Source organism: Nesoenas mayeri, assembly GCF_963082525.1.
Source record: "Nesoenas mayeri genome assembly, chromosome: 4".
Taxonomy (NCBI): Eukaryota; Metazoa; Chordata; class Aves; order Columbiformes; family Columbidae; genus Nesoenas; species Nesoenas mayeri.
Window position 1 is genome coordinate 7,466,758 of NC_137540.1, and position 22,379 is coordinate 7,489,136.

The 22,379-nt window shown below is 43.6% G+C and overlaps 1 protein-coding gene across 1 annotated transcript in view; it reads left to right on the forward strand.

The window, feature by feature from the left end:
* Positions 1–6,679: 6,679 nt before the first annotated feature.
* The window catches only part of MCUB (mitochondrial calcium uniporter dominant negative subunit beta), a 41,737-nt gene continuing 26,037 nt past the window's right edge, over positions 6,680–22,379 (forward strand). The window contains exon 1 of the mRNA XM_080344154.1: positions 6,680–6,801. Within this exon, the coding sequence (XP_080200280.1) occupies positions 6,691–6,801 (111 nt within the window). The 5' untranslated portion in view covers positions 6,680–6,690. The remainder of the gene's footprint in view (positions 6,802–22,379) is intronic.

A 22,379-nucleotide genomic window follows, 5' to 3' on the forward strand; every position in this document is an offset into this window, starting at 1 on the left:
CAGCTTAGAAGCCAACAAGTTGTCACGTTCCTGGCCGTCTTTCTTGCTTACCCTGGAACAATAGCAGGACAGACAACAGGATGTCACCTCGAAGGAGAACTGTTACCCAAACAAAGGATATTAGCAGAAGCCCCTTTGCAGGAACGTGCTCTGCAGAACAGGTTAGTGAGGTATGATTTCCTGGGAAGGGAGTGGGGTTGGGTGGATGTGCACATCCCTGAATATTTGCATAAAACAGGCTGTCACAATTTTTAGAATAAATATGGTTGTGACTCAGAGTTTGCGCTCAGCTCTGGTGTTAATGACTGCAGTGAAATGACTTAAACAGAACCTTTGGATGTAGGTGTGCGTGGTTTCCTCTGGTATAATTAATGTTTGTGCTTGTTTAAGGAGGCATTTATTATTACTATTTACAGTTTTTGGAGTGTTAAGTATTTATTTCAGTGTGTCTTGGTTTAACCCGAGCTGGCAATACAACCATGAAAGCCGTTCACTCCCCCAACCCACCCCCTAAATAGGGGAGAGAATTAAAAGGGAAGGGACAAACTTGGATTGAGATAAACACAGGTTAATAAAATAACAAAACACTGATATACTACTAGTAAATATATATATATAAAATAGAAATAAAAGATACTCAAGGTAATTCCTCGTGAACACGCTGAGTCCCAGGAAACAGCATCTGGTCCCAAAGAGAGAAGAAAAAGGCAGAAAGGCTCAGAGGCCTCTGCAAAGTGGCAAAAAGCTGAACTAAAACTCTCGATCCAAATTCCCCTGGCTGTGCCAAGAGCGAGAAAAAGCAGAAGAGAAGCCCAGAAGGTCCTGACTCTTCTTAAATATGAAGCATGACGCTAATGGGCTGGAATACTCTTATTGATCAGTGTGGGTGTCAGTCAAGCTCTGCCCCATCCATGCCCCCTTCCTCAGCGCTCAGAGTGTCCTTGGCTCTCAGACCAGAGTGATTAAACACATTAACTCTGTGCTGGGGTTCTATCTTCTTGTTTTCAAACTAAGTAGCATGGTAGCTATGAAAAAGAGAGGTTTCTAACTGCATGAGGAAAATTAACCCATTTTCAGTCAAACCAGCACACAATGCCACTCTTTCACCTCGATTCCACAGTCTTTTTCAGTATTTGAGGCAAGTGTGTTGAGCTGTGCACAGGTATTACTCTCAGATGCTGGCACTGAGTGGTTTCACTGAGGACCCCTGACCGTGAGAACCGCGTTGTGCTGTGTTCTGAGCTTCCTCTCCCATGCTGATGACATTGAATGGCTTAACGTGTGAGAACATGTAAATTTAGAGGTCTAGCGTAGGTCACTAAGAGTGCCTGAGTGAGGAGGGACACTTAGGCAAACACAGGCTTCTAAGCTCTTCTTAATACTACAGGTTCCAAGCTGCAGGCTTGAGCTCTGTCTCTGTCAGAGCAGCACAAACAGCTGAGGCTCTGCCCCATGCGGGTGGTGCCTCAAGGGACAAGGGAACAGCTGAGCTTCTCCATCGTGCTGCTGCTCTCTGATGACAGATTGAGCAGGAGCTGGGCCTGGAATGGCTTCGGAATTAGGAAAGGCTGAAGGGGGATCTCTGCCCACGTTGCCTGGGTGCATTGCTGGGTGCCTGTCTCTGCAGCTGTGGCCCCAGCAGCAGCTTGGGTGATTTCCCATCGCAGTGGTGCCCAATGGGGAATCTCTGCCCTGTCCCCACACGCTCCCAGTCCCTCCCTTGTGTCAGCTGCAGCGATCGTGCATCTACTTGTCCTGACACACGGGTGTTCACATGGGGCAGGGCAGCCAAATAAACTCTTGGCAAAGATTCAAAGTACACCCATGGCATTCATGTCAGCCTATATGAACCACCCCTGTTGTTTCAGCTGGTTGTTCCTGCAGGGTCCTGAGTGCTCGGCGCCTTGAAGCATGGGGAAGATAAACTTCATTTGATCCCCCAGGAAAGGTGTTGGTGATAGGGACCTAGAAACTATCAGGACCCTTTAGAACCCTCTGCTCCCCCGGGGTTGTAAAGATGCCTCATTGAAGAGCTGCGCCGGTGTTGGTACCTGCTGCACAAAGGCCTGATGATAGGCTGCTAAAATTGTGCTGGGAATATGAAATTAAAAACTGATGTGCTGTTTCTGTAACTAGGACAAACTTAACATCGATCCTGTGAGTTCTAATATTAATTAATGCAGTCAAACAACAGCCTTTGCCATTGATGTCAAAGTGAGTTCCTAGTGAGCTGGCCTGTGTTACCACGCTGGGATCAATTTAAATGTCAAGCTGCAGCCTTTCCTTCTTCGGCCAGTTCCTTCTTCATCTGAACCTTTGTGGGAGGCAGGCTCTGAACCATACTCTGTGCACTGCCAGGTTTGTGTGTGCAATCTGACCTGAATAATAGCTTACTGCTTAGCTGTGATAGTCTTTGAGACTTTTGTGCCTATCGAGTGACCCTATATGTCATTCCTGCATTAAGTTCCTACATGTGACAATTATTTTTGTAAGAATTTATGCTTGCAATGCATCAAAGACAAATTTACAAGCAAGAGAAAGCATACAAGAAATTCTAAGTGAACAAGGAGACAGTAAAAAGAAGAGGGAGGAAAAAATGATGACTCTGGATGATGTAGCTTCCCTATAATTGCAACTCAGCTCTCTGCTCTACTGACTTAATGCTCCAATGCAATTTAGACAGCCTGGCAACCCCGTAATAAGAATGTAATTTACGATCATCTGCCCACTTATCATTCCTTGAGTGAGAATTTATCTCTGTAATCGGATGCCAGGCCTTTTCCCATGTGGCGTCACACTTTGTGGAAGTTTATTTAGGAAAACTTCTGGGCATGATCCATCGCTCTGTAGAAAACACAGAGCTGTTGTCTATGTTCTATTTAAGCTGGTGATAGGTCTTATCTTACTATTCCTTTACTAGAGCAGGAGGATTAGTATAATATGTTAGTACTGGCAGGGCTAACATTTTGCATGAGCTCTTCTTTATTTTGAATAGAGATTTTTGCTCTCTGTGCACTGCGAGGGAACACAGATTTCCCTGGTGAAAATGTTTGTCTTTACAGTGAATGGCCACAGTGCTGCTGCCATGTCCAGCAGGAGCAAAAGAGCTTTGTATGCTTCCCTCTTCATGAAAACATAGCAGTTTGGGTTTCATCCTTGTGACTTTTGGGGAAATTCAGGCTGTTTACTAATGACTTGTAATGGCCTTACCTGCAACTCTGCAAGCAAGGCTCGAGATCTTGGCTCATATTTGCTGCTGAAGGGGAGAGATTTTACAGCAGCTTCTCTTCATCTGATGTGAGATGAATCAGTGGAGACATGTTTTTTGGGAGATATTTCAGGTAATTCTATTCCATTGTGTTTTCTGGCTTGAACTCTAGTATGTAGTAGTCAAAAACCTCTAGCTGTTGGTGTTGAAAGATACATTGGAAAGTGTTGTTCCAGGGGGATGCTGAAGTAGGAGGAGGAAATCCTGCTTACCAAGGGAGGATGGCATAGAGCTGCATTAGGGCGAGAGCTTCAGGCTGTCTGCTTTAGGTTCGGTGTTGTTGCACAGATGGGGACTTTGAGTCTTGTCATCGGGTTTTTCCTGCCATCCCTCCCTTACCCTCCAGCTCTGGGGTCCTGATTCATTTTGTCATCAGGGTAGAGATCTCTGCTCTTGCAGTTCTGTGCCTCTGACAACCCAGTTGCTGAGAAATGTCTGGAGTTAGGGTGCTCTCCTGGAGCTTGATATTTTGCCCAGGGAACATGTTTTTAATTCAGAAAATCATCTGTTTCTCTCTGTCCTACCTTAAAGTTTGTGTCTTTTTACCTCAACAAAGATTTTGAACAAAAGCCCCGAGGTTTATGAGACAGACCCTTCACCACTCAGAAACACTGTGGGCAGGGTCTCTCTTGTCCCCCTTAGTCTCACACTTCCCTAGAACTCCATCTGGTTTTACTTTAGTGAACAGTTTCCTCTTCAAAAAATATGCCTACGATTTGAAACTAAGTCTGGAGCCTGTAAGAATCTGTTTGTTTTCCTAACCACTTTCTGACTGGAACTGAGGCCCATCATGTGTGATACGAAGACAAGAGCCCTGATGCTGCGTGTGCATAAATCACCCTCCTCAAAGTGCCATCTCCTATTGGCAGAGCACACAGGCACCAGAAGGGATTAATTTGCATCTCACAGAAGAAGAAAGCTCATTCCAAGCTAGTTTCAAGTTAACACACTCTAACTCCTTGTTCCCAACTACATCATAAGCACAAGGGGGGGAAAAACAGCAAAAGTTTAGGAACTAGCGAGTCATCCTAAAACCTGCCTTCATGTCCAAACCTTGGTTTAGTGGTTGCACTCAAGAAACGTTGCCATTCACTGCATTTTACAGCTATTTTAATGGTATCTGTGACTGCAGGGATGTTTCACAGGATGTTTTTATGTTTACTGCATTCATAGCGTATGACAGATAAATGCAATTAAAGTTTCATATAGACGTTTCTTTGTCAAATGTTAATTATGCAAGCTGTTAGTTTAGACCTGAAGTATGTTATAGACACGTTTTGATGTATGATTTGAAAACAACTAAGTTACAGTGAGCAGCGAGTATTTACAGTGGAAATTGTAAGGCACAAAATCCGTTGCTTAGCAAACAAAGCAAGAGTGAAAAGTAAATGTGAGGTAGGTTTTTCAGAGTCAAATTCATCATTTAAACTTGGCAGCAACACGAGGCCCAACTAGAAAAATGTTATTATTCCTCCATAGCTTTTTCATTCCCAGTACCTTGCAGAAGCTGACACCCACAAGTCACTGAGTGGTGATGCTGCTTTGCTCCTTATTGGCCTTTTAGAACAGAGAAAGTAAGAGTAGCTCTGGACAATGACCAAAACAAAATGATCTCTTTTCTAGTCCTGATGCCGATTTTTCCTCCCCAAAAATGGCCAGCACTATGTGGTAGGAACAAAAACCAAACAAACACACCCCCACCCACCCACCCACAAAACCCCCAATCTCCCTCCACCAGTCACCATGACCTCATCACCTTTGCTTGATGAAACCTTAAATATTCCATCTTGAATTAACATACTTAACTCTTTAATCCTTTATGTGCTTTAGTTGCTTTGGTGACTTTGTGTATATTAATATAATCTACTTATCAAGGTACAAAACTCTAGAAATCAGCTCTTCCTTTGGCTAAAAGAAAATTACTTCAGTAAAATCTGGGGAATTTTTTGTTGTGATAAATATTAACTGTGTCACACATTATCACCTTTGGGAGTCACAGAATCACAGAATGTCAGGGATTGGAAGGGACCTCAAAAGCTGATCCAGTCCAATCCCCCCATGGAGCAGGAACACCCAGATGAGGTTACACAGGAAGGCGTCACTGGAACTTCTGCTGTTCCCTGGGACCATACTTGCTTTAATAGATTGCAGTGACCCTGAGTCAGGCACGAGTGCCTGTGTGATCTCAGCTGCGTGAGGTTTCCCTTCCAGAGATCACATGGACACAAGTGGGTCTTATTTAGTCCCCCAGAGCCACCAGGTTTGCAATTGATTGGGGTGTCTTTCAGATCAGCAACAGCACCGTTTCTAAGACCCTTTTGTAGAGTTGGTTTTGTTTTGTGCAGCGTTACTTTGGAGGAACATCATAAAGGGTGAAGAAAGCAGAGGAGCACAATGCCTTCCTGCGTGTTCCCCTGATGAAATGCCATGGGTCTGATGTGCTTCAGCGGCTTGTCCTGGACGTGAAAACCAACATGCATAAGAATAGAGATTCTGTAAGGTAAGGTGATATCAAAAAACAACTAGAAAAGGGTTAAGCCTTGCTGATCGCTCTACTGCTATCAGCAGAACTTTATTGTAAAATAACAAACCCTAAGAGTGTTTTCTTCCTGTGTTTTGCTGTTCATTTCTGTGGTACCAGAATGTGTTTATTCAACTGAAACACGTGAAGTAGCAACAGTCCTGTTCCTCAAAAGCGGGCAATTTGGAAAGTAAATCATCTAATGCTCAGCTACATGAAAGGCAGATGTTCAGGGAAGACAAGAATTTACAATCATAGAATGTCCTGAGCTGCAAGGGACACACAAGGATCGAGTCCAACACCAGACCGTGCATTTGACAACCCCACAGCTCACACCACGTATCTGAGGACGTTGTCCAGTCTCTTCTTGAACACTGTCAGGCTTGGGGCCGTGACATCTCTCTGGGGAGCCTGTTCCAGTGTCCACCACCCTCTGGGTGAAGAACCTTTTCCTAATGTCCAACCTAAACCTCCCCTGGCACATCTTCCTGCCATTCCCTCGGGTTCAGTCATTGGCCACTAGAGAGAAGAGTAATTATGATTCCTTTAACCTCATTTATAAACATGGTTACTGAAATCCGTCGTCGGTTGCAAGAAGCAGAGGACGGGGGACAGCACCCGCATCCCGGGCTCCGCACCGAGGGGACGGGCGGCGGGACACCCGCGCATCCGCCACCGCCCCCGAGCGGGCCGGCGAGAGCTGCCCGGCCCAGCCCCTTCTCTGCGTTCTGGAGGAAAGGAGAAGCGGAAAAACACCCAGAGCCACCCCGGCCGCCGGAGGAGCCGCCCTCCGCTCGGGCTCGCCCACGACCGGCGGAGAAGCCGGCGCCGCCCGCCCCGCAACGAGCGCGCCCGGAGGCGGCCCGGACCCCGCCGGAGGAGGAGCAGGAGGAGCAGGGCGATGCTGGCGGGGCTGGGGCGGGCGGTGCGGAGCGGCTGGCCGCCGGGCAAGCGGCAGCCCCCGGTGCTGCTGGGCAGGCGGGAGGGCTGCCCGCCGCCCGCACCGCTTCAGGTAAGCGGGGGAGCGGGCGAGTTTCACCGCGGGACGGCGTCGGGACGCGGCCGAACTTCCCCCACTCGCGGCTGCTGGCGCCTCGCCCGCCCTCCCCGGGGCCGCGCTGAGCCGCGGGGGGGACAAAACTCGGGGGAAGTTCAGCGCGGCGTTACCCCAGCCGGGGGACTCCAGGGGCTTCCCGGGGCGGCTGCGTGGCGAGCGGCGCGGTGACTCAGTCGCCGTTGGCCGGGGCGGAGCCGCAGTAACGGCCGCGGGGACCGTGTGGCCGCCGGAACGTCCAGCGGAGCCGGGGGGGTCTCTCGCAGCTCCGTGGGTTGTCTTGCAGGCGTTTGTGTTGCTTTTCCGCCCCCGAGCTGGTTGGAGAGTAAATAGGTGACTCACGGGCTGCGCTTGTGAAGTGCGAGAAATAAAATGGGAGCGAAAAACAAAAGTTTTCCGTGCGTGCTGTCGGGGAGCTGCCTCGTACGTATAAAAATAAAGGCCACCTGCTTCTGAGCTTCTCTTGGCTTTAAGAAGTCTCAGAGATCTCAGGTTGCCCAGAGAAGCTGTGGATGCCCCATCCCTGGAGATGTTCCAGGCCAGGCTGGACGGGGCTTTGAGAAACCTGGTCTAGGCAAACGTGTCCCTGCCCATGGCAGCGGGTTGGAACTAAATGATCTTTAGGGTCCTTTACAACCCAAACCATTCTGTGATTCTATTCTATAAGTAGGAAGGACGAAGGAAAACAAGACAAAATTACTTTAATAATAAAGAACTGCTGGGACATAGGACAATGCAGCTGTAGAGTTCTGAGGCTGCTGGGAAAGGAGACAGTTTACTCCTTTATTATTGTTTTTAGTAATAGAGATGCTATACATGCTTTCAAACGTTGCTGAGATAGAACACAACAAAACGTTGTCCCTGCATCCGGGGTCATGCATAGCAAGGAAGTCACTGGGGTGTGTGGTGACATCCACAGACAGGGGCACAGGGCGCTCCGGGGCTACTTAGGGAGCAACTGGGCTCTCGGAACCTGTGGTGGCAATTGGAGTTGAGTTGTGCAGAATGAACTCTGCGCTTTCTGCTAAGAATTTTTGCACAAACTATTCAAAATCCCTTTTACAAGGTCCCATGGTATTAATTTGCCCCTCTCCTATTAATGCGAATGGCTCTTTGCTTTGTCATGTGTGTATCTGAGGGCGTTTAAGAAAGGAATTCAACGTCAATATTGTCTTACCCTTCTTAAACTTCTAACGTTCAAACCTGGTGTGCTGAAAACATCTTGTACCTCTCTGAGAGAGTTTACACTGTCATTCAGCACACACTGATTTTACATATTCAGTTTGTCACCTCAAACTTCTCCAAGGTACTGCTTTGCAGACAAGCTTCGTGCTTTTCTAAGGTTCTAAAAATGAGACTGAAAGCTGATAAAGCTTCAAGAAGAGACACCAAAAAGGAGAGGAGGAGGAAAATCTCTTGCTTTGGCAGTGCTGCCATTAGAAGAAAAAGCAGATAAATGATCAGCCCCTGAAACATGACAGTGACATGACTCAGGAATTAAATTCTTGCACCAAAGAGATTAAAGGGAGGTATGTTGTAATGTTGAGGAAAATTCTAATTGGGAAAAGTGTTTAATGCAAGATTTTATTTATTTCTTAAGTGGAACTTTTTGGAATTAGTATAAAATGTTCTTTAAATGTGTGATCCGTAGTTCTAATATGACCGATAATGGAGCATGCTGACTGGTTTCCCCCTTCCTGTTTTCATCTTTGGGTACATTTTTATTTTGTCACTATGTGTCTGCAGAACAGATCAGGCAGTTAAAGTATTTGTTCTCATAAACATTAAATGAATGCCCTGGAGCTGTAATTTCACTAGTGAAAATAAAAAAATGTCCCAGTTGTTATTGCAGTTGTTTAGCTCTTCATATTTTGCTGTCATGCGGAACATTAGATGATGTACATCTTGTCCAGTGCAAACACTGTTGTGATTATTTGATTTTTATTTTTTCAGCAGCATTTTTTGTTTTAGCTTTCTGTTGATGTTGTTATTGTGTGTGTTGCTATCCTTGCTACTTGCCATTTGGGTGAACAAATACCCTGCGTGTGGCTCTGGAAGGAAAGGTTGACGTGCTTGTGCAGGGCAAGGACAGCAGGGCTTGGCAGCTTGTTGCCTTTGCCCTTGGTGTTGTCTGGTGCCATCGTGGGTCACGTTCCTGTGACGGATGCAGGACCATAAATCACTCATTTGTGACAGTTGTCCAGCTTGTTTTGTGCGGTGCTTGGTGTGGGGAATCCTTTTGCCCAAATACCTTTTGGGGCACTGACTGTAGGTTCCATGTGGAACGCTGGAGGTGATACTTGGTGGCCACACAGTGTTGTAGAACATGTCCTTAGTCATTACATACTGTGAGATATGCAGGTATTGAGCAGATGTGTAAGTATGTGGTGTATTTGTTTGCTGTGGTTTGGACTAATAAATAGACTACAATGGCTAATTAGCTGTAATTTCTCTGTAAAAGCAGGGATTGCTGTCCTAAAGAGCTCTATCCTTAATTGTTAGCTTCTCAGCTCCGCATTTAGAGAAGATGCACAACTCTTCTGACTGCTGTGATTAGCTGCTTTGCCTTTGGAGCAGTGCTTATACAAATTCCTCTTAATTGTGTAAAGTTGAGGTTTCTGTTATGTGAGGTTGTTGGTTTTTTTGTTTTGTTTTTTAAGACATGTCTGGTACTTACGCAGACACCTAGTTTTTCAAACCAAGTGAAGCATGTTATATTGTGTTCTTTGGACAGGCTTTCTTACTACACATAATTTTGTTCATGAAAGGGTGCAGTTCATTTTGTTAAGAGTCTGGATTTGTAATGCTGCAGTTATTCCGCATGTGGTGAAACCTAAAGGGCTGGCAGCTCTTTCGCTTCCTCTCCACATTTTAACTCCTGCAGCTCTTACTGAAATGCCCTGATTGCCCTTTTCTTTGGGAGGAGAAGCTCCCCTCATTGTATCACAATGGAGAACAGATGTGTTAACACAGAGCATAAAGTTGCCTCTTTTTTTGGTATATTCATAAACCCTTTTTTTACATGATCCTAGTTAGTTTCTCTGTAGTGCTGACGCTGATCTAAAATTACATTGCTTTTTATGGCCATTCATATATGTGAGATTCCCAGTTTAGTCCTTATTATGGAGACCTGTACCAGCATGCCTACATGGCTGGGGATGGGCAGCAACCATGGAAAATGAAGCCTGGGTTACGCAGTTTCTCTTAGCTTAAAACCAGGTTTCTTTACAGTTGCATAGGCCTGTTGGAGCTAAAACTGCTTCTATCCTGTATGAAGATGCTGGAGTGGTGACATTGTCTCCTGCAAAAGTCAAGATTTGCTTTGAAAAAGTCTGAGTGAGGGAACTAAAATGAGAAAACTTTAATTTTTTCAAAAATGTGAGTTTATTTAACATTGGTAATTCTGAACGTGTTTCATTTCTATGTGAAGTTCTCTCAGCCTTGTGCCTCTGGAATATATTGTTGAGGGGAAAGACTGTCTGAGATGCCAAGATCAAATTGCAATTTGATCTCCAAAGCAAAGGCTTCTGTGAAAAACATTACAGATTTGTTTTCTTCCTTGATTAGGATATCACGTATACTTGTTGTTGAGGGGAATTTTCTTCATAGTTGCAAACTGCAGCCAGTAGGAGAGCCATAGGTTTTGTTTATCTGCAGAAAGCAGAGAGGTGTGTTATGTGGTGTTTTGTTTTGGTTTCGTTCATTTTTTTTGTCAGTTCCCAGTGTAATCCATATCTGTAAAACATGTTTCTTTTAATGTTTTCAGCTGATAAATTGTTGTCTACCCAGTTCTTCAGACTGGCTTGAACTTTCTTCCTGTCCTTCCTGTTAGTTTTTATAGCTATTCTTCTTACTCTCAAATTACTGTAATGCTCGAGCATTACACTTACCCAATTTGTCCTGCACTTTTATACAGTCTTAAAAGCGAGGATCTAAATGTGCCCAAATAGCTACAGGGTAATTTGAAATGTGGGGTTTTTTTCATTTATGCCTTGAATTTGCACCTTTTTCTTTCACTCATACTTGGCTGTTGGGATTTCTCAGACACTCTATCAAAGCATCAACCCCATGACACCCCAGGCAGCTACAGAAAAGTGAATTATCACTGACTGTCTTGTGCGACTGAATATTTCACGTAAATGTGGTTTAAGTCCCTGCTTTGTATCTTCAGCCTACTTGGATCCTTTAGAAATCAAGATCTAATTAGAGCCAGAAACTGGGAGTAATTTGTGGCCACTGGGCCTGTTTTTTTCCCCGTCTTTGCTTCCCTTTGAAGGCCTTGCACAACAAAAGTTAGCTTGTTGATCCAAGTTTTGTTTTATAAATGGAAACCTTGTGTTTATACTGGTGTATGTCAACAAAAACATATGCCCTGTTTGTTTATACAAGGACTGATCACTTTTACAAATACTAATTTATAAATGGCTTAGAAAGCCCATTTAGAAGTCTTCCAGCATGGGCTGTAGGAAATGCGCCTGTCTCAGCAAGTTCGTTTATTTAATTTTGATACTGTGTCTATGCCAAAATAACAGGACGGCATTGGGAATGGCTGCTGGCCCTGTGCTGTTGCCTCTTCTCATCTGGCAGCTGGGACATGGCTGTGTTTTCTCTGAGAAACACACTTTTGGGTAGAGATATGATATATAGCACAGAAATTCACCATACTTTGTGCTTCTACGCAGGTTCTGCATTGTCTCTCTCCGGTGCCAATTCTATAGTATCTCAGCAGGTTGTGAGATACTCTTGTATGTTCATGTATAATCATGTGCAAAACACTCATTTGCTTAGAGGTTTAGGAAATTTGTAACAACCAGCTTCACTCAGTGTTTGAAAATGTGATCAATGGTGTGACTTGCCAAAATTGTTCATGTTTTTTCCAACGGGACAGAGGACAGAAACGTGACAAATTGGGATGTTTAGATCAAACTGGTTCTCTTTGCATAGAATATTAGGGTGCTTTTTTGCCTCCTCTGAATAAACGTCAGTAGATGCGTGTCTCTGGTGTTTGTGTGAATACAAGGATTCCTAAGAAAGAAAGAAAAATAAATAAAAAGAAGGAAAAGAAAGAAAATGCAAGATTGGAAAGAGCACAGTCGTGCTCTTCAAGATCACAGGCTTAAAGCTGGAGCTTTTGTGTGCTCAGCAGAAGCTGTGTTGTACTGCAGAAAACGTAAAGAAACCCTAAAACAGAAATCCTGTCTAAAATTGCTATCTATGTACTGTTATACTACATATAACACTTCAGCAAACTTCCCGCATAGCTTTCTCCTGTGATACGGTAGTAATAGGCTGTGCTTCCTAGAGGTTGCAAAGTTACTCCAAATATATGTAACAGGCTTATCACAGAGGAAAATAAAGATGTATGTAACTGCCTGTCACTAACTCTAGCGACATTATTTATTTTATATATTTTTAAAATTTAGAATGAGGATAGGAATACTGATACTGTGAAGTGATAACTGTATGGCAGGGGTGTCAAACTCATTTTCACCAGGGGACACATGTAACTACTCCTACATTTATACAGTCCTAAAATGACATTCAGCCCTTTGAAGGCAACCGCAAGGCCAATGTGGCCCCCGGTGAAAATGAGTTGGACACCCCTTTTGTGTGGGGTGCTCTGTAGTTAATAAAGTAGATGACAGAATAAGATGTTGTGAATTCATTTGTAGTGGATGCTGTGGTCACACCAACAGTGCTCTAAGCGTGAGCAGTTTTTTTGTTGCTCATGGGATGAGGAACATCTCAGCCTGGCACTGTTCCTTCTAGCACTCTGGGCACCCTTACTTTCAGTTTTTGGGTGCAAAGAGACTAATACTAAACCTCTAGAGGATGTTTGAGAAAATTGCTTTGCAAATGTCTTGGGTGCTCTGAAGATTTGCCACAAATCACTGAAGTGCTGAGCACTTAGTGCTGTCTAGTCAGCTTGCTAGTCAGCAGCAAAGCTGAATTTCTCATTGGCAAGGAAGGAAGGTCCCTACAGCCAAGTGAGAGGGCAGTAAGTTCTTCTGAGCCTGGAGGTGTTTCACAATCACTTCTGGGCCTCATTATAATATGGTATTAATTAAGTGCCTGTTAAGGGCATGTAACAGCAGTTCTTGCTCATTTTCTGTTCTCCTTCCCTTTTCCAGAAAGGTGAAACAGAGAGACAGGTTCTCTGTGTTGCTGCCTTGTGCTCTGTTTTGCTGTCAAGATATTGAGTAATAACTTGGTAATTAGGTTTGCATGGGGAAGAGGCGGCTTTTTATAAGGTCAGCGCTGCCACTCTTACGACTCACTGTGTCGTTTCTGGTATCCCAAGCTAATCTGAGGAGTCCGAGGAACAATTAAATTAAGCTATTTTTTCTGTGAACTTGCATAGGGAGGCTAGGAGGACAGTTTTCAGGCGTGCAAATTATTTGCTGTGCTTTTTCCATCCTCAGCTGACCCATGAGTCCTGGTTCATCTTGAAATTGGATCCAGTGCGGGTATCTTACATGCTGTCCCCAATATGCTTTGTGTTTGCCAGGTGGGCTGTTCTTTAGTTCCTGTGATATGTGGATAATGGCTCAGTCTGTAACAGTACCGCTGTACACCCATTTGTAACTGATACAGCACGTGAGGAACCTATGGTAGGATCCTGGTGAGGATCGATGGCTTTTGGGGAATGCTTGACCCAAAGTTGTGATTCTCAAGTGCTGGTAAAGTGCAGATCTAGATTCTGAAGATCACATCCATCAGTAGTAAAATGAATCCCTGGTGTGAGAATCACTCTCCTTGCTGTAACACAACAGCTGAAGAAGGGAAGAGAAATTCACAAGGAGCATTGGTCGGATGCCTGCCTGCTAAAGCTGTAACTTCTGTAGCCCCTAAACCAGTTCTTCTTCATGCAAGAGGGGCTGGCAGGGCTAAGTGGCCTAACACTATGTACCAAAGTGTCAGCAGTCAGTGCGTGGATCAACAAATAGCTTTGTGCTTGTGTGATGGTGACTGGTGAGCACAACCTCCCCTTCCTGGTGAGGAAACAGTCAGTGCTCCCTCAAACTGAAATGCAAGAAAGGTGTTTACTGTAAAAGTGGGAAATATATACCTTTTAAAAGCTGCATTTATCATGATGAGCACAGGCAGTGCATCTTCAAAAGGACAGAAAAATTGTGTACATTATACACAGTCAAGATATCATTTGCTTTTTTTTAAATTTCAGATAAACAATTTTGAAGCAGTTATCTTCACATTTACCATCTGGTCATTTTAGATCAAAAGTACTTCAGTCTTCACATTCTAGCCTAGATGGAGAGAAATAAATTGTCTTCTTTTAAGAAACATTTTATCTGCAAAGTAGGCAGCAATTTCATCTTTCCAGTATCTCCCCGTTGGTACTTGACAGTATAGTGAGAGACTCCGAAGTTGATTTAGACATCACAAAAGCATCTTTAAATGTCTTGTATGTTTGCCAGAGTGGAGGAGAAATTACATTGCTCTTCTTTCTGGCAAATCAAACGTAATACATCACGAGGAGATTGCTTTGGTCAGAGTGCCACAGTAGGGAAGAGATGAGTGCTCTCCAAGTACAGTGCTGTCGTCTCTTTTACCTGAAGCGCTTATGCTGTACTGTTCCCAGAACAATGTTCCTATGGTTTTGTTTGAGCTTTCTATTTTCTAGGGCCTGACCTGACCTCTGTACCTTCCTATGCAAACTATTCATCTTTTGATATTCTGTAGTTGCTTTTTGAACCAGCCTCTGCCTGTAACAGCACTGCTGTGAACATATTCGTGGTGTTGTCTGTGGAAGACTGACTTAAAATAAAACATATCCCTCACCTTTAGTTTTAAATAGAAATATAAAGGTACCAGGCCCCTGAGATGTAGCAGCATCTTTGCTCCCAGGGACCTCTATGGCCCTGGCTGCTCCTTGTTTGGCCCCTAAAGGCTGGAGTCTCTTGTGATACGTGGTCACAACAGGGTTCCTGACCCAAGGACCCAACTTAACACAGGTGTGGGGCTGCACTTGGGGCACCTCTGGGAGCTGCAGTGATGGGGACAGAGGGAGGGCTGGTGCAGTGATGGGCCCACGGCCAGGCTGAGAGACGGGCTTGGTGCTCAAGTGATGGTTCAGCTGGGAACGGGACAGATTTTGACTAGCCTGAGGTGTGTGGTTGAATGCCTTAGCAAATAATCAAGTTTTAAGTTAATTGCAATGAATTAAGATGGATTAAAGTATCTAAAAGCATTTGAGAAGATGGCAAACCCACCGGATAACCATAAAGTAGTTCAGCTTCCTTTTCTGCAGATACTGTATGTCTGCCATACCCTAAACAAAGGAAAAAGCTGAAAGAAGTGTTTGCAAACAGCAAAATGAAAACAATGACAAAAATATAAGCCCAGTGGAAGAAACACATCTGTAATAAAATAAATACTACGTGAGAAGTTGAAGTTAATGGTCTTGCTGTCCTGAATGCTGTATCCTAAGCTAGCAATTCTGAATCAACTGAGTGTTGGAACTCAAGGATCTTGATCAATGGCTCAGTTAGAGACTTGATGCAGTTAACATAAATACAGTTGTGAAAGATGACTGCCGTTAAGTTTCAACTATTTAATCATAAAAGCTGTGTATCTGATTTGTATATCTTACATGTTTTAAGTAAATGACAAAGCTGGAAGTTTATCTTAGCTTTTCAGTGGGCCAGCTTCAATTTACCCGCCCTTCCCCACCCCTGCCCCAAGCTTTTAAGAATTCTAAAATTCTAGCTAAAACTACCAAGAAGTTGTTGACAACTCACGAGCTTCTTAAAAGACAACAACAGTTTTTTAAAGTTTACACTCAGCTTGTGAATTTACAGAAGTAAGGGAGATGAATTCCCAGCTCTATAAATAATACTGTTGTTTCAGAGCACTGCTCATGTTAATATTTTTAACTAAAGGCAGGAAGTCCCTTAAATTTGGGGAAGGAGTGAGTGGAGACACAGTAATTGGTGATCTTGAGCAATGTTTTCTTCTGCTGCTGCCAGAGGCAAGAGGGTGAGTGTGTCTCCTCTGCCTTCCTCTGCTTTAATTTGACTACTGGATGGCCCTGAATTATGTCTGAACAGCAAAACTTAATCAAGTCCTTGGAGCTCTTTTGAGAGGAACTTTTGTGCTTAGTTACCAGCTGGCATGATTCAACCCTATGCTGTGCGTGTGTTAGATGGGACTTTGCTTGTAGCGTAGACGGTCTGTTTAAATCTTACTGGTGATATCCTGGATTCCTAGAGGCGCCTTCCCAAAGGCTGCTTTTAAATGAATCCTGAACTATTCAGGCATCATGTTACTTGTGTTTCTGGCACGTTTTGGCAGTTTGCTTGTGGCTTTGGAAAAATTAATGAAGCCATAATTTGTTCCCTGTAATATCCCCAAGCATAAGCCTTGCTAATGGCGCAACACGAAGAGACCATCAAGGTGCAGAACAGGGAGGATCCTGGGGGTTTTGCCCTCGGTTGACTTGGGAGATGACTTGCTGCAGAATGAGCTTCAACTCATTTAAACCATGAAAAATCTAATAATCTTGAGACACGATTCCTCCCAGAATTTATTCACAGGCATTGGCACCACAGCAGCATCTTTTATGTTGCAGTCAGTTCTGACTGGTACAGTTTCTCAGCAAGCTGCAATGGCTTTCAGTCAAAAGCAGTTTCTTGCAAGTCAGGTAACACTTATTTTTTGCAGAGCTGGAGCTCATCCCATTTTAATGTGCAGGCACTGAAATTTCTGCACTGAGTTTTCTACCGCTTTTTGCTCATTTTAATCTGTTGGTTGCGAAAGCATTCTCAAGTATTTATTGTAGTAATTTTGAATAACATTATTTATCTGAAGTCATGAAGTTTGACATGCTATAGAGTATGAAACGATAGTTCATGTTTAGGTCTGTGTATTTGTGGGGAACTCAGCTCAAATCCCACTGTATTTCTTCCTCGTAACGAAGCAACAGACAGTCTGAGTGCATGGCTGATCCCGTTTTCTCCATTTCGGTAAAGAGGGTGGTGAGTTGCTAGTCCTGGGTATCTGCATTGCATATTGCAGATGGTCTTGGGTGCAGATTGGGCTCTGTGGGCATCATTATGCTTTTCACTGTGGCTCGTTCTGAGTGGGCTGCTGCATCCAGAAAACACTGTCCATATGGAGAGAGTCACTGGGAGCCTGGAAGCAGCGTGTAGCTGCTCAGTGTGTTGGTGCACCTGAACCAGAAAGCCCTTCGCTATTGTGTGGTGTGTATCTGGCGTGCACCTTGGCACCGGGTCGGGGAGAGAGCAGTGATGCTTGTTTTGGGTTCTTGCTTCAGGATGCAGCTTTGTGTCTGAGTGTCAAAACCAAAAAAAATCCTTAACCAAAGTAGGTTATAGGGTACAGAAGACTTTTTCTCCTCTATATTTCTATAAATGAATGTCCTCGGTGTCCACTTCAGTCATTTGACAGCTTGCAGTCCTAGAATATTTTGTGTGTGCGTTGTTTTTAATGTCTAACTTCTTGCAAACATTAGGCACTTGTTTTCTAAACAAAATATTGTGGTTCCATGTTCTTGCCTTCCACTGAGATTTGAGCCTTTGAGACGTATTTGAATAGTGGTTTTTTTAAAGCTCTTTCATAGTCAAGAGATAATATATTATATTAAAAAAACCTGAGATTCTTATTCTATAGACAATCAATTATCTGAAAAAGAATAGCACAGGATTGGGAGCGTGTGCGTGGATGTGAGTAGCTGATGAATGTGTTTTGCTGTCTGGGATTGGACTGTTTTTTAAACTTGATCAGCAGTATTGACCTAAGTTAAAGATTGATTCAACTGAATGTGAAGGGTGTTGTTTCAGAAGGGAGGGGGTTTCAGCATCAAATTGATTTCCCAAACAAAGGGAGTCTGATCACTTCCTTGGTAATGTTTCAGGTATTTTCTGGCAGAGTAGTTTTCGGTCTCATTCAAAAACTAAAAATGCTTTCAACTTTAGTGTTCGGCCTCTCCTGTATAATGTCAGTTAATCTGTACTAGCATGATTTAACACAAAGTAGCTTAAGCAGACATTGTTTTGTTAGTAGAATTTACAAACTCAGCTTGAATTAAAGATGTACTAGTCAGGACACTACTTGTGCTGGTAAAGCTCCATCTGCAGTAGGAATTCTGCCTTTGGAAACATGTAACGTACGGTGATGTTTCCAAAGTCCTAGAGTTGGTGAAAGCCGAGGAACTGGTGTTAATCCTAGTTTAAGATCTTTGAAGGAAAAAGAATGAGTGTGCACTTATTTGCCTGTTTTGCATATATGAGATGTTTCTATACTGGGAGGCTTTGTTAGTATAACTATACTACAAATATTTTTTTTTGTGGACACTTTGGTAAACAGGAGACATAGTCTTTATAACCACAGTTTTTGCATTTAATTTGCAGCACTTACTAGTCATCTATTTTCTCTTTGAAAGTTCCAAGCTTAGAATACTTAGAATAACATGCTATCATAATATTCATATGCTTTTGCATATAGTTTAGGGTAGGGTATTTAAAATAATAGTAAATGATATGAGGAGTGTTGCTCTGATAAACATACAGAGAAGTCTCAATATCTAGCTGTGTAATTGCCACTAGATTTTGCTGTTGCTTGATCATTTTCTGTATTGCGGCTCATAGCTTTGGTAATTAATGGGGAAGAAATGTTGAATGGATTTTTTTTTTATTGATGTTTCCTGAGGGTAGCTGAATCAATAAGCTCTTTTTAATGTTGACAGTGCCTTAGCAGAGCTAATGTGAGAACATTTAAAAAATATATAACTCCATCTTCGAGATCTTAATTATAGTGAGGCAAGAGCTAAATCCAGTGTTGAGCCAGCCGGACACTAATCACATCTATCTGGTGATGCTGTGAGTCGAGGTGAGCAGCTTGTCAAGAAAAACATGTCAAACTGTCTTTTTCTTTGCTAAAGCAGAGGTTAAGCAAGCTGATGGGTACTCAGTGGAAGCCAGAGGTGCTGTCTCTCAAGGAAGCGAGATGCTGCCAGCCAGTTAATTGGTGATATCTTGCCTCCAAGTGAGGCAGTGACCCTGTTTCTGTTCAGCGTAGAGCTCTGTGGGAGTCAGGAGCTGCAAGCTGATGGCTCAACACATGGGGACACTGGTGCTGTGCCAGCGTCGGCTGCAGCATTAGCCACAGCGCGTCATTTCACACCAGCACCGCGGGATGCTGAGCTCTCCTTTGCAGCAAGGACAGAGGCCAACCTGGAAGCTGCTTTTTCTCGGCCACTGCCAAACGCAACATAATAGTCTGGGGGTTTGCTACCGATGTTGAAGTAAATTTAATTCATGCTAATAAAATGCCTGCAGAGTGAGTCCTGCGTTCTTAGTGGAACACGGGAGTGAAATAGCTGGTGTAATATTGAGATCAGCTGCTTGCTTTGGATCCAAAGGTATATTTGGGAGTGCAGTCCTGGCATTACTCTTCTAATGGTGCCGGTGACAGCTGAGACTGAGTTACAGAAATAAATGATGTTCTAAATTTTCATTAAAAAAAAATTCTGCTGAAAACAGTCAAACTGGGGGGTTTTGCTGCAAGTCAGAGAAATTAATGGAAGCTGTTTTGTCCTATCTTTGCAGTGGCACCTAAAAGACATAAAAATAAATTGCAGTGTTGCTTGGACCCACAGATGTGTCCAGAACTGCACTTCAGGTTGGCCCTTTGGGTTTGATGTCTTTGTAGCATTTTAATCAATATGAACGTACTTGATTTTCTTAGCAAATAGGTGTATAGGTTGGGACCCTGTAACTGCAGGTCTTGGGATTTTTAGGAGGTGCCTGTTCTTTGCTGTGAGCTGTTCTGGTGGTGCTCTTTCAGTTTTGAATGCTGACAGGAGGAGCAGAGCTTTAGAGGATTCAGTTGACTGTTCTTCCTAGGGAGATCTGAATGTGCGAGATACCGTAAGTATAATTTCAACAGGCTCAAGATATAAGGAAAGAGGAAAAGAAGAGGGAGAAGTGGTGGTTGTGTAACTCCAGCTGCTCCTTCCCTCAATCTGCCCAGGGCAGGAGGTGCTGAGGTGCTCTACTCCTTGCCATGAGGAGCTGTGGACACTCACTGTGTATCTGCAACAGGCCAGGACTCATCCTGCATCCTCAGAAGGGTGCAGTGATTGGAGCTGCCCTGTGCTTGCTGCTGACCTTTCCCTGTAGGTGCTGGGGCCTGGAATTGGCCGAGGACTTTTTCCATCCCGTCCCTTCCCCGGCTAGGTCTGTACCCATCTGGAGAACAGTTGGTCCGTAGCTGTGAAATGCCACCCCCCTGTCTCCTCCAAAGAGTTTCAGAGACTAAGAATTATTCTCTCCCCCTGCTAATAGTTGAGAAAAGAGCAACTATTTCTGATTTGTGAAGCTGAAGCTCATAAAGCAATAAGTGTAGAGCAAACATTCAGATGTTTCCTTATCTGAATAGATAAGAGAAGTGACTGAAGTTCATCTCAAATTAAATGCTGTCGTAATTTATTAGTAGGATCCATTCACATCCTGGAGGAGGAGTACGCTCATATTGCTAAATATGATACGCTATCAGCTTCAGGCCCTGGGGGAAGGTGAAAGCATGGTGCTGAAGTAGGGTTAAGGAGAATCAAGCTGAGGAGTATGTTGTCATGATTCTAGTTGAATATTTACCAGAAGCAGACTGCTTGTAGAGTCTTGTTTTTCTTTAACTATCGGTATTATAAGGTAATAAACCATGCAGAGGTCATAGTGCTCTGCGGAAGCAGCTGTAAAGGGTCCTGGTTATTGAGCAAGGACATGTCTGGTTCCTTAAAAATAAATAAACTAGAATATATTGAGTATTTGTTGAGAGTGACTGGAAAACAAAGTTTCTGCTTGAGCTGTAGAGTTGCTGTAGCACAGAGTCAGGGAATATTCTGCCTCTCAGTTCACTTCTGCAAGTATCAGGATGGAGGTGGCTGTTAAAGTGAACAGGAATTTAGTGGTTTGATGGGGTCAGATTTTGCTGTTTATCAACTGCAAGTTCAGTAGCCAATCTTATCTCTCTTTAACCTGCTGTTGGTAAAGGAAGGAGGCTTCAAGCCTGCGGTCCCAGTCGCAATGTATGTTAGCATTCTGTCAGTCAGTGCAGCAATTATGCAAGGTCTCTCTCCTTTCCTTATAATAAATCACTTTTGCAGGCATGGTCATGAGGTTACTGGCTTGATTTGGTGTTGTCCTTCTTCACAGCCCACTTCATGCTCACCCTGGTTTCTCCCTCCGGACTGAAATCCTTAATGCTCCTGCAAAGGTCCAGAATCCGTGTTACATGGAAGGGGAAGAGCAGCAGCAGTATGGCAATGCCTGCAGTGTCCTAACACAGCTGCTAACATCACCCTGCAGCTGCTGCTGATTATTATTACCATTGTACAAATGTAAATTTGCAGTCACTTGATATTCTGTTTTACTAGGCACCATCTCAGTGCTAGACAAACGAAAATAAGCAAACGTGTAATACCTTTGTTGTGCTCCTCCCCATCTCCCTGGGAGGAAACACACTGAATTTTGGCACTCCTGAAAAAAGGTTTTAATGATGAGGAGACCATGTGAATATGCCAGGGTAGTAGGAAAGACCAGTGTAATTTTGTGGTGCATGTGTGGAAGGAATCATTTGAGGGGACAAGAGAAATGAGAGCCCTGGTATGACAGTACCTGAAATATTATATTAGGCTTCAGTGTCCCTATTACCATAAAGATATTGATCGCTGAAGGGAACTCAAAAGTAGTGTAAATGGGTAGAAGCTGTAGAGATTCATTTATGAGGAAAAAAAATTAAAAATTAAATATGTATAACTTGCTGAAGCAGTGACTAAAAGGATTCATAAATCTGACATGCATGAGAGGTGCAAGCACAGAGAAAATAACTATGTGTGTAGTTGGGGATAAGGCTGAACTGGAAGCTTTGAGTATCCTACCTGTGACTTCCTGAGAGTGAAATGATCTGAGCTATTAAATGCTTTGCTTTGGGAGGGGACAGGAGTTCATTACTTGGTGTTCACAGAGCTACGCTAGACAGAAATCTAATAAATACGTAGTAAGAAAAATCCTGCCATGCTGTCTTGGGTCCTACAGAGAAATGTGGATTTAGAAACCTGACAAACTCCTCACTCTCTTCTCATCCTTGAAAACCAGGTTGAGGGGAGGAGAGTGACACAGTCCTTTTGGATCTTAAATTTACAAGACAAAATACCCTGTAAATTGAACTTTATTTAATGAGCTCATTAGGAGAGAAAACAAATGAACATGACAAGAGCTCAGTCCCCTTTGTACAGACTAGTCTAACATGTTAATTCACTAATTCATCACTTAATTCAAGAGGGTTCTGACTCCCAAGTTTCCTGATTCATAACTTGTGGTCCCATGAGCAAAGCAGTGGTAACAACCTCTCCTACTTTGCCTGGGACTTGTTCTTAGATCTTTGCTGCTTTTACTTGGGATTTCCCTTTGAGAATGTTCCAGTCACATTTTCTGCTACTTACGGTACCTGAAGCATCACACAAGTCTGCCTGAAACAGGGCAGAGTCTGAAGTAGGG